At 43.3% G+C, this 13050-nt stretch overlaps 1 protein-coding gene across 1 annotated transcript in view; it reads right to left on the bottom strand.

Moving 5' to 3' along the window:
- The window catches only part of PARM1 (prostate androgen-regulated mucin-like protein 1), a 95335-nt gene that overhangs the window by 28908 nt on the left and 53377 nt on the right, over window positions 1-13050 (bottom strand). The window contains exon 2 of the mRNA XM_019624583.1: window positions 5092-5808. Coding sequence (XP_019480128.1) covers window positions 5092-5808 — 717 coding nt within the window. The remainder of the gene's footprint in view (window positions 1-5091; window positions 5809-13050) is intronic.

Below are 13050 nucleotides of genomic sequence, written 5' to 3'. Positions count from 1 at the left end.
GGGCATTCCAAGAGAATCTGGTCGGTAAATGTTTAACCTTCTTTTACATGGTCTTCTCACCTATTTATTAATTAAATCATCATTTTCCCTTTTCACGTATTTTTTTTTTTTTTTAGCTGAGCCATCCTGTCACCAGTTGACAGTTCAGCGGCTGCTCAGCTCAGGCCAGGACTCGAACCACTGTTGTTCAGAGCTCAAACTCTTGAGCGAGCTCTTAACCAACTGAGCCACTTGGCTGGCCCCCTTTTCACATATTTTTAACACATCATCTAAGTATAATGGTCATTAACTTACTACAATACATATTTTTACCCCTAAAATTGTTCTAGGTATACTTTAGAAATTATTCTTCCACCAGTTCTAGGAGTTAATTCTTTTTTTCAAATCTATCTCAATCCTGAGTTAATCTGGGATACGGAGATGTCATGTGGTGCTGAAAGTCCCTTGCAGGTAGGATGCAGAGATGTCTTGATGTCTGTGCCTGCTTAGTGCCCTTTATTTAAGGTATTTATTAGCACAGTTCATACTGAATAAATACTGGGATTCAGACTAGCAATTTAATGTTCAAAGGCCTTTACCAATTTTCACAATTATGTGTCCTTCTCTTTGTAATGAAAAATATAGGACAGCATAAGACCAGTGGACAATGGCATTTTATGGACAAAAGAGAATATCCACTTTGCAACAAGCACGGTGACCATAATTTTAAAGTTTGCATGTGCAAGAATTGATGATGTTTTGAGTAAACTTGGTGCGTAATGTCAGTTAGCCCCCAAAGCAGTTGCTGAGCATAGAATTATACAGTATCTTTCATTTTAGTTCAGGGAGTCAGAAACATTCCGCGATCGTAGTTTCCACCCTTGAAGGGCTCTGATTTAATAACGCGAAATGACCCACATTTAACACATCATGGCTCTTCTCTCTTCCTTTAAAGCAAAACAAAAGCTGAAAAATGAAAAATCAAAACTCATTTCTTCTGCTTTGGGATGAGTGCTACTGTCACTGCTTCTCCTCCCACCAGTCAGCCCCACCCATGAGACCCAGCTGGCAGCCCACAGCACGTGACAATGTCTCATGTTACTCATTTCCACAATAGTTCTGGAGGCCATCAGTCCTCTCTCAACTTCTCATTTCTACAAGTTCATGTGGGATGGGTGTAGTGACAGGAACACTTGACTGAAGGTCAGTCAGGAGAATTGAATTTGGGGTTCTGATGGACTGGATGTGGAGTATGTAAGAAAGAAAGGAGTCTAGGATTATTAGTCCAAGGTTCCTGGCTGGAGGAATTGAAAGAAGACAGGGAAATGCTGAGAGAAGAGCCAACTGAGTGTTGAGGAAAATCAGTAATTCATCTCATACATATTAAGTGTGAGATGCCTATGAACCACCCACGTGACACGTATGAATTTGTTGACAGCTGGATATGCATGTCTTTAGTTCAGTGAAACAAAACAGGGATAGCATTTTACACCTCAGGGTTATCAGCATTGGCTGACATTTTCAGTCATGAGACAGGCTGAGGTCATCTCAGGAGTGAGTGTGGAGGGGAGACGAGAGGTCAGGGATAGAGGAGGGTACTGCTGGCCCTCCTTAAAGATGACGGCAGTGACCATCTGTGTCAAATGCTGCTGATAGGACAGGTCAAGCCAAGCCTAAGAATTAACCTCAGACTTGGCAATGTGGAGTTGTGGTTACCTCAGCAAGGGCAGTTCCAGTGCTTAAGAGCTGCTGGGTGGCTTCTGAAGCCAGGCCTGTGCAGCATTAACTACCGTGCCACTGGTCCCCCACCTCTGCACCCAAGTGCCCAAATTGCCTCCTTTGGCCTAAATTCCCTCCATCTCTTACCACTCAGCTCATGGGCTCCCTCCATCATGGAGTCTTCCTAATTCCTCTAGTCAAATTTAACTCCAAGCATTGAGCTTATTTTAGAATTATTCATTGGTGACTACAAATGGATGAGTTCTTGGATTAACAGAAATACGCTATGTGAACCTACAGAGAATAAGACAAGATGCTAAACAAAAGTGTGGTGTTATTACCGTCACTATTAAGGCTGCACAAAAATCTGTAAACAAGACCATCCCAAAAGAGTAATCTGTGAGCACAGTCCCAGGTGCTGTGTGGTGTGCAGGGCTGAGAAAGGAGCGGTGCAGTAGTGCTGGATGCCGAAAACAGACTTGATTGTGGTTTTAAAGATCTGGGCTCGGACTGGCTCTGCCACTGAGTGGTGTGACCTTGGGGAAAGCACTCCAAACTTCTGGGACATCATTTCTTCAGCTTTGAAATGAACAGATTGTATCACATCTGTTTCAAGATCCCTTTACCCACCTCGATTCATTCTCAGATTAGAAACTAATGAGTGGTATTAAAAGTGGCTTGTGCCCTTCCCCTCTACTTAAACTACAAAATTTCAAAGGACAGGTCTTATACTTCTTTGCATCAAGTGCAGGGTCCTGGGAGATGCACAATATATATTTTTTTTTATTTAAAAGATCATAAGAGATAAACCCTCTTTGGTCTGTGAAGTGGACTCTGGCCCATGCTCAGTGATCTCCGTCTAACCTGCCATGCCTATCTCTTCAGTCATTCAATCACTCCTTTGTTCATGTACTCAGGAGTTGCTACTGGGGGCATTATTCCCTAGAATGGGTCGGCAAACTGCAGCTCGCAAGCCACGTGCAGCTCTTTGGGTACGTAGATGTGGCTCTGAAGTAAAATTGAAAATGAAAATAAAACTATCATAGTTTCATTTATAAAATGTTTAAAGTACATTATTCATATAACAGTGATTTCATTTGTTTTATGGCTCTCGAATCAGTTTTAAATTGTTGTGAGGGACAGGATTGGCTCTTCCGTCTCAAAAGTTTGCCGACCTCTGCCCTAGAACTATGAAGGGTTATGATTCAGCTCTGTCTCTAATTTTGTGCCTCTTGACCCTGCTGGCTTAGAGTTGAGGAACTCAAGACACATGGTCTAAAACACAAGCCAGAATACTGGAGCAGGATTGTTTTGGATAACCAAGCCCATGAAACTAGGGCACTTATGGAAAGTAATAGGTTTTATCAGATTATGGAGATTCTTGCATGTCAAGCTCATAATTTGTGGATCCACCATGTCCACAGTGTCCTAGAGGGGCTAGAGAGCGACAGAAAACGGAAGAAGCAGTGCACACAGGTGGTGGCGAGGGCCTGAACTAGGAAAGACAAGAGCTGAGGCCACTGCCTGCAAGCCTGTCCTTTAATGGTAACTTTGTTAGGGACAGTCCTTCAGACACTGAGTCAACACCTACTCTGCTTCAGGTGGCTAGTGTATGTTACAGATGTTCCCTGCATGCTGGGAGCATGGAAAGTATCAGGCAGAAGGTGGGGGTGTGGGGGTTGGGACAGAGATGGAGACAGCAAGTACACATCTAAACACAGTGTGGTAAGTGCTGGTCGGGGGTTTAAACAGGGTGCTAATGGGGATTGGGCCAGCACCGAGGAATCCACATTTGAATTGGGTGTGCCAGGTTTCTTCTTTTCGCGTCTCCAGATCCACTCTCCACCCTTCTCCGCTTTGCTCTCTGAATAGGCCTCCAGGAGGCTGACCTGTATGGACCACATTAATGGATTTCCTTGTCCTTGGCTACATGTCAGAGGGAAGCAGGAGAGTGAGGCTAGAGTACTGATTCCCTTCACTCTCAGGAGGTTAAGCTTGGGTTAGTTGTATTTCTCAACCAAGAGCCACTGCTCCTCTCAAGGTGGTCTATTTAAAAGGCTCTCTCGTTTTGGGTTCTGGTTACTCTTCTCCTCCTAGGCCTGATGCATAACCACTCTGCTATTATGATCCCCTGTGGTTCCCCTATACCCCTGCCAAATGTTTTGATTGTACCTCCCTTTCTTACTGGGACTCTCATGGATACAAGGGCCTTTGATATAAGAATTTGCAATTCTTTGGGACTGTATTCCCTAGTAAACTGTGAGCTCTTCCATGAGGAATCATGTTTTGTTAATCTTAGCTCTCTCGCCCCACCTACACTCTCTGAGTGTCCATTTATAGTGGTTGTTTATTAATTATTTGTTAAAAGATGTTACTTTCTCGTCAGCCACAGCCATTCCTTTGACCCCAGGGGGTCATGCTTGGCTTGGTCAGAAGGTATTCCCCTCTCAGTTCAGGCCCCAGGCAGGGACTACCCAGGATGGGGCCCACAGTTCCATGTTCTCCCTTCACTTTCTGGCTGTTCTCACCGCACTATTTCTCAATCAAGATTCCAAATGCTCCCACTAGGACCTTTCCCTGTTCAGCGTCCTAAAATTTACAGTCTCCACGTCAATGTCAGATACACGTGACCCCAGGAAAAACCCTAAATCTCTCTCCATCATAATTTCTGAGGTTGCAAAATTAAGATTAAAAATAATTCTAACTTCACAGGGTTCCTGGGAGAATACAAATAAATGCGATGTCCTGTAAAATTTATTGTCTTTCCCATGAAACATATCAGTGACTATAAAGAACAAACAAGTTCTCCACACCTCCACCCTACTTTTTTGGACTGGTTCCCATGGTTTCCATAAGCATTTTGTTAAAACACTGAGCAAAATTATAATAACAACTGACATCTCCTGAGTACTTACTCCCTGCCAGGAACTGTTATAAGCACTTTCTATATCATTTCATTTAATCTCCACAAGAACCATATGTGATAGAATCTTTTTTATTCCCATTTAACAGATGAGGAAGACTAAGGGCATAAAGAGATGAAGCAACGTGCCCAAGGTCAGAAGCCAGAATTGAAACCTAGGAAGCTTGATTAAAAGCCATGCTCTTAATCCCTTCACTTACAGAGTCTCATTTGTTTACATTCCCTGTGACAAGTCATAAAGGTGGCAATTGGCCACAATTAATGAGAAAATAAAATAATTAATGTGGAAATTACTAAGTGTCTAAAAAAATAAAGTTTGCAATCTTGTGGAAATTCTTGTGAATTATACTTCAGCTCAGGTGTTATGCTCCACAATTCAAACTTAACGAATGGTGTTTGGTTAACTGAACGGCATTCTCAACATCTCAGTGTAGTCAAGAATGCGAGCGGTGTTCCAGACTGAGACTCACCTGAACTGAGCGCGTGCTCCACTTCCTGCATGATCACTCGGGGGGAGGTGGTGGTGGTCTCCATGTCCACCAGAACACAGGTCACTTTGGCTGGCAAAGTTGTTTGGGGCGTTGTCTCCATGGGCACCAGCTCCGTCGCGGCATGTGAAGTGGGGGTGTGGCCAGAGCTGTGCTCCTCTGCTGGGGACTCTGGTGTGGTTGGGGCTGCTGTGGGCTTGGTGGTGGTCTCAGTGGAGCTGTGGTTGGTGCTGATGGAGGTAGAAGAAACGTCTGCTGGTGAGGTTGGTAGGGGTGAGGGCGATGAGGCTGGAGTCTGGGGGGAGGTGACTGCAGGAGACTCAGCAGGGGACTGCGACCCTGTAGCTGGCACACTTGCCTCGGGAGTGCCCGAGCTGTGTTCTGTGGGTGTGGGTGTTAAGTGGACCTCACTGTTTGTTGATAAGGGGTCTGTGTTTGTGCCTTCCCAAGTCGAAGTTGGGCTGGTGGTCTCCTGTCCTCTGGGCTGTTTACTGGGCTCTATGGAAACGTTCTTGGGGAGTAGAGATGTCTGCACCGATGGCACTGTAACTGGGACTGCTGAGCTGCTGGGTGTTCCACTGGTAGGGGAGGCAGGAGGGCTTTGTGGGGAGCTCGTCCAGATGGTCATTGTTGGGGTAGTCTTTGCCGGAAGAGAAACAGGCAAGAGGGTTGATGTAGGCACGCTCTGTACCCTCAGTCCTGTGGAAGAGCCGGTACAAAAGTAGTTAATGTGTGAAAACCTGAGAGGCAAGGCTGTCTTATGGCACTTTTACAGATCTTTCTCATTTTGCACTGTGCCTACCCAATTGTGAAGGTGACTTTTAAATATTTTCTTCCCACGAATTGCTCTCCCCTCTCTTTGTGGCTATCAGTAGGAACCAGCCTGAAGGCTCAGTAAGAACAATTAGTGGGTCAGTCAGTCAACACAAGTCCAGCCAATCCATGGAACTAACCGATCTTGTCTGCTTGCTTAAAACCATGCCCTTAAAAAGTGACTCTCTGGGGGACTGACTTTATGGGAATTTGTTTGGACTGCTGAGGGCCCTGCTCCACATGCCTGTGGGAATGCCCAGGGTGGAGTGTTGGGAGTGGGGAAGGCATGCTTGAGGAGTGGAAAGCTGGAGGAGCTTACTGATTGGCTGTTCCCTGTCAGAGGAGCTCCCTGATGGGCTGTTCCCTGCCCAGGGTTGTGAGCTCTGTGTTTACACACAGGGATGCAAGAGCCATGGGCTTGCTGGCTGGGATGCTGAAGAGGAAAGGTGAGAGGTTCCAGAAGAGAAACTGAAAAAAGGATCTGAGGTTTGGGTATATTTTCTGAGACTGGAAGCCAGTTCTTCCAAATTCTAGCCCAAGGTCTTTAAGATCATATCATTTTGCAAAATGTTCTTCATACTTTGTAAAATTTCAAAATTAGTTTTCTTTCTTCCTTCCTCTCTCCCTCCATTTACCCATTAGTGTCATTAATTAATTAATTAATTAATTAATTAAAGAATTTAATGAATGGCTTCTATCTGGTGGCATTCTGCTAGATGTTGGGTTTATGATTTCATTTTATATAAAACATCTTTTGGTTCCCTCCCTATGTCCCTTACCATCCCACAACTAGCTTTTCCCCTAGTCATCTCCATCTTGGTAGCTGACACCCCCTTTTACTCTGTTGCTCAGTTAAAACGTGAGACATCACCCCTCACACCCCACATCAAATCCATCAGTGAATCATCATGACTCTACCTTGAAAATATATCCCAATCCAACCATTTTTCATGACCTCCCCATTATCTCAACATCACCTGAACCACCATTCACTTGCCTAGACAACTGCCATGGTCTCTTAATCAGTCTTCCGGCTTCTGGGTTTCCTCCCTTTCACTCTACTTTTCACATAGCAGCCACTGTGATCCTTTACATTGGTAAACTAGATCATGTTCTTTAACTGATCAAAATTCTCCAAAGGCGTTCTGTTGCACTTAGAACAAAATCCCAAAGTAATCCCCTATGTCGTCCTATGTTCTCCTCATTGTTCCGGTTGGTCTCTCTTTACTCAAATGTCACCTCTTCCTCAGAGGAGCCTTCCCAGATCATCCGAATCACTCCTGCTACAGCCCCTTGCTTATTTTTTAAAAGAATTAAATTTTTTAAACTGTTAAAATACACATAACATAACATTGCCATTTTAGCCATTTTAAATGTACAGTTCAGTGGTATTAAGTACATTCACATTATTGTTCAACCATCACCATCACCTTTTGTTACTGGCTTATTTCACTTAGTATAATGTCTTCAAGGTTCATCGATGTAATTAACATGTGTCAGAATTTCCTTCCTTTTTAAGGTTAATAATATTCCATTGTATGTATAGACCACATCTTGTTTATCCATTCATTCATTAATGGACTTTGATGGGTTGTTTCCACCTTTTGGCCACTGTGAATAATACTGTTACGAATCTGAGTGTACAAATATCAGTTTGAGACCCTGCTTTCAATTCTTTTGAGTATATACCCAGAAGTGAAAGTTGTGGATCATACGGTAATTCTAGGTTTCATTTTTTTAGGAACTGCCATACTCTTTGCTCATTTTTGTTTTTGATAAAATGAAGTAGTTTGTACCTGAAATTACATATTATTCATTTAGCTATTTATTATCTGTCTCTTCTACCGGAGTATAAGCTCCATAGGGTGCAGGGACTGGTTCTTACTGCTGTTTCCCCCAACCATAGGACAGTGCCTAGCTTATAGTAAGTGCTCAATAAGTACTTGTGGAAAGAAAAAAGGAAGGACAGGAGGAAAAAATAAATTAACTTAAGGACTTTATTACAATATACTCCAGAATCTCTCTAGCTTCTTCTACATACCACTTAGTATGGCAACATCCATCATACTGCCTCAGAGATGGCTGTCTACCTGCTGTTGTACGAGGTCAGGAACCTTGCTTAAAAAGTCAACCTCACTCCCTATGCCTTCTGTCTTGTTAGGTCTTTTACTATTTAACCCCCATATGCTGAGGAGATTTCCTTGGTGGTAGCATAGAAGTAATGGCCAACCACGATCAAGATTCATAAGGAATAAAACATGGACTAAATTCCAGCACAGAGGAAGGGAGAAATGATGTATGAGGGGCATTCAGGCACTTGGGATAAAACTGCTTACTTCTTCATTCTGCCTCACAATAGATTTTGTAGCGGATGAAAGGCTCTGCTCCAGAATCTATCCTGAAAACATAGTTTTCTCATTATTTAACTAAATTTAACATTTGGATTGTTATCAAAATAATTGGTTTTATTTTATTTAAAAGGAGTTGGTCAAGATTATAAACTACCAGAGAGTTACTCTCTAGTAAACATGTGGGTGGACCTCCCAAATAGTCCACGAAGCTATGATGGACTTTTGGCAGCTGAGAAGTGTCAACAGTTTCAGGATGAAGACAGATCAAAAGATCTTTGAAATATGGGCAAAACAACAGTTAGGACAAATATTATTAAAACACTGAATCTTCATATGTGACCTTTGGAGTTTACTGGCTCTGCATTCTGGTAGCTCCCATGGCTCATTTAAGATTCTGAGGACAAAAAAACAAAAATGACAATGTTTACTACTATTCATAGTATCATATAATATTGGGTTGTTGGAAAAGTCATGACATATTTTTTCCATTTTTTTGTTGCAAAAATGCGTCATGACTTTTCTGACAACCCAATAGTTGGGCAGACGGAGGGAGAGAGAAGTAGCTGAATCAGAATCTTTGGAACCCTTGGATGAATGAGAAATGAGTCCTTCCTTCCTTCCTTCATTCATTCATTCATTCATTCATTCATGCATACTTCTATTGAGCATTCATTCATTGCTTTTATTGAGTAGCTTTTATGCCCATGGCCTTGTACTCAGAGAGTTCGCTATCTAGCAGGACAGAAAGGACACCTAACTTCCTGTAATACAATATGATAAATGCCTTATGGAAGTAAAAGCAAGTTGCAATGGGAGCCCTGAGGAAAGATGAATACATTCTGAATGGGGATAATGGAATGTAAAAATAAACAAATGTCATTTTCAAATGATATTTAGAAAAACCACATAACAGAAGATATTTGAGTTGGTTTTGAAAGGATGAGAACACACGAATTGCCACTTAAGGGATATAATGTTCAGGGTGACACCTGCATTGTCATTTCCAGTACAGCTAAAAGCTGTACCATGGATTCATTATAGTGCTAAAAACGACAAGCTCCAGGGATTGGTTTTGTTGCAGAAGACATCCATTTTCTTGTTTAATTCTAATGTGCTTTTATAACTCCTACCCTTCCTACTCTAAAGGGGACCGAAAGTGGTCATTTATTTCCATGGCTATTTACTGAGTACTTATTTAAGGCACTTTATAGTCTATTTCAGGCAATTCCTACTCCTAACAAAACAACAGTGCATTAAACTGTGTAACAACACTGGTTATCTTCACTTGAACAATTAACATTAAACCTTAATGTTTAATTGAACATTAAGAACATAAAAGCCTCTACTTTGCCTTACTTAATCGTATGGTATATTCCACATTGCTCTCGCTGCATGAGGATGGGTCTTCTTTTAGCATGAAAATATCCAAGGCTCAGGCACCATGATTATCCTAGAAAATGCTTGCTGTCCTAGTTAGCTCAGGCTGCCAGAACAAAATACCATAGACTGGGTGGCTTTAACGAAAGAAATTTACTTCTCACAGTTTGGAGGCTGGAAGTCCAAGCAAGGTGTGGGCCAATTCAGTTTCTAGTGAGTGCCCCCTTCCCAGCTTGTAGGTGGCGGCCTTTTAGCTGTGTCCTCATGCGGCCTTTCCTTGTGTGTGCTTGTGGAGGGAGGGAGGAAGGAAAGGAGGGTGGCTCTTCTCATAATGACACGAATGCCATCTTGAAAGCCCACCCTCATGACCCCATCTAACGCCAATTAATTCCCCAAAGTCCCATCTCCAAATGCCATCACATTGGAGATTAGGGCACGAACATTCAGAATCACTGAGGAAATGCCATTTCTGCCTTCTTATATGTACGTGTAGGACTTGTGTTTCTACAGGAATACCAAACTGAGTAAGTCAAACAGCTCAGGATGTATATACTTCTTCAGGATTACAAAAAACGTTTTTTTTTTAGAGCTAGAGAGAGCCTAAGATATGAGCAAGTCCAGCCCCTCATTGGTTAAATGAGGAAACAGACATAGAGAGGGGAAGTGATGTGATTGAACTTGCACATTGAAGAGGGAGAGTTGGGCATTGTGGTCTAGAAAGACTTGTGTAGGGACAGAGCCAGAACTAGAACTCCCACCCCCTGACCCCACACTGTGCCCAGGCCTCCAAGAAGCTGGGAGAACATACTGTAGCAACTATCATTCCAGAGAAACAAGGAGGAGCCCGTGTGAACCTGGGCCACTGAAGAAGTTAACATAACGTAATGCCCCATACATCTTGCCACCTAAAGGAGAGCCATTTTTCTTTGAAGAAAAGAATTAGTTCTAATCTTTCCTTGAGAAAATAGCAGAGGAAGTAGGATGAAGAAATTGAACACATTAATCTCTAAATTAGAGGTGAATGAGCATTGTTCCAAAACAGTGACATTGTCAGATGGGGTGTTCTCTGCATGGCAGTGAAAGGCCCACACACCTGAAATGGATTGACTCCAGGAAGGAACTGTCTTAGAGTTGGCCCAAAGGAGATGTCTAGGGGTATGACAGCCTACTAAACCTGTGATTGTTCCCTGTAAGTTTACAAATGGCAGTCTTTCCTGAAGTTTGGTCAGCTTTTATGTTGCAAGACTAGCTGACAGATTGTTGCTTAGAAGAAAAGCAGATGTGTGGTTAGATAGAAAATGACTCATTTCCATCTATATTGTCCTTTATGGGGGAGACCAGTATCATCGTTTACTTCTCTATGACATATAAAAGAACTGTGTCTGGCTTGATCCCTGGTTTCTTGCCTTGCTAAAGGAGGGGTCTGAGGGCTGATGGCTGGGACAGGTGGGTGAGTTCTCCCAGTACTGAGAAGAGTTACAGGACACTCTAGGCTAGCGAGTCTGCATTCCGCATGTGTTCTCGCGTTCTGGCTAGACGGGGTGTCAGGAATGTGGGTCTGCAACATCAGCAGCCGGTGGACAGTGAGTGCCCTGAACTGTCTCCTTTTCCTGGGTTTCATGAGCAGCAACCTGCCAGGATCCCAGGCAGTGAGCTTACCTGTGTTGCTCATCTGTTCTCCCTGTCCCCAACCCCCACCCCCAACATGTCCTTTCCTGTCCTTGGCTTGTCAAGAACCTGAGAAAACATGTGACAAAGCTTTGGCAAACTCAGTGAAACTCGATCAAAACACAGTCAAGGCCTCTCCTGTGGCTGCCAAGTCAGCCCAAGTATTGCCTGTGGTCTCAGTGGATCACGCCAGGCCTGCCTGGCAGCGGCCCCATGGCTGCTGAAGGTCTGCGTGCCAAGTAATTACTAATGGTTCCTCCACACAGCCACCCCTGTGAGCTTCTTAAAAAGGCCAACTGGACCATATAGCTCCCCTGCGAGGGGGGAGGGGAGGAAAGGAAGACTGTCCTGGCTTCTCCCGGTGCTAAGGAGAAAACTTCAAATCCTCACTGAGGCCAAGAAGGCTCTCTGTGATCCAACCCCAGTCTGCCTGTCCAGCCTTGCTCCCACCAGGTCCTCAAACACACCGGCCTCTTTATTCCTTCTGCCTAAACAGCTTTCCTTCTGCTCTGCCCCAGTTACTCCTGTTTATCCTTCTAGTGTTAGTTTAAGGGCCTTGGCCGATTCTCCTGCTAAATCCACCCTCCCTGCCCTTAACTCCATATGTGCTCAATGTCTTGTATCTTCACTCCATAGCACTGAAACAGGCATGGAACTATGTCATTGTTTATGGGAAGCTTTTCTAAATGCATGCCTCCCTCTTTAGACTCTAAAATTCATATGGAACCAGGACTGTAGTGGATTTGCTCACCATGTATCCCCATTGCCGGTAGGAATTCAAATATACACATATATATTGAGTGAATGAAGTAAGTGCTCTATGCAGGGCACTATGCTAAGCACTTTACATGCATCATCTCATTTAATCATAATCATCATTGTTATCTTGATTTCACAGATGATGAAACAGGCTCAGAAATGTTAAGTAACTTCCCCAAGGTCACTCAACTACTACATGGCACAGCTGAAGCTTGAACCTGAAACTGGCTCCAGGCTATGACGTTTTAACCACTCTGCTGTATTGTACTAGGAAATTCAAGGGTGTTTTCTGAGGTCTGGGCCACATGCTTGTAAGTCAATCAATCACCAGTTTTTCTCTATCTCCCTTACTAAATTCTTTAGTGTGGGCCTCCAGAATGATCTTTTAAAAAGTTATCTGACCATATGAACCATTCTCCTCCCCTTTTAGCCTAATAGGCATCCTAATGTCCTATGGTTAAATCCTGAGCTCCCTGGCATAACACATAATACCTTTTATGATCTGATCCTGCCCCTCATTAGCCCCTAGATCTTAGCAATCTGAGTCATTGTGCATCCATGAAACATTTTGACTGTCTGCCTCCCTGCCTTTGCATTTGCTGTTCTCTCCACCTGATTCCCCTCTCGTCACCCCAATGATAAGAACTCAAGAGCCTTATCTCCCCTATTGGTATTCTCCAAATTGACAGAGCCCTTCTCTTCAGTGTGGTCACAGTACTTCATACGACCTTTAGTTGTAGCACACGTTATGCTGAGGCATAATTTCTCTCCATGTTTGTTTCCCATCAGGCTGGGAGCCCTAATAACAGGGACCATGGCTTATTTTTTTGAGTCTTAATGCCCGGCATAATGAAGGTGCTCAATAAATACTCATTGATAAAAAACATGGATTTTCTACCCTTTGCAAAAGAGAAGTGTTCTCCGGCTTATATGCTGGGCCATGATAGCAGAAATGTACCTCTCTTTGCTTTGT

Source organism: Hipposideros armiger, unplaced genomic scaffold, assembly GCF_001890085.2.
Source record: "Hipposideros armiger isolate ML-2016 unplaced genomic scaffold, ASM189008v1 scaffold_594, whole genome shotgun sequence".
In the NCBI taxonomy this organism is placed as follows: Eukaryota; Metazoa; Chordata; class Mammalia; order Chiroptera; family Hipposideridae; genus Hipposideros; species Hipposideros armiger.
This window is presented reverse-complemented; position numbering and strand designations above follow the sequence as displayed.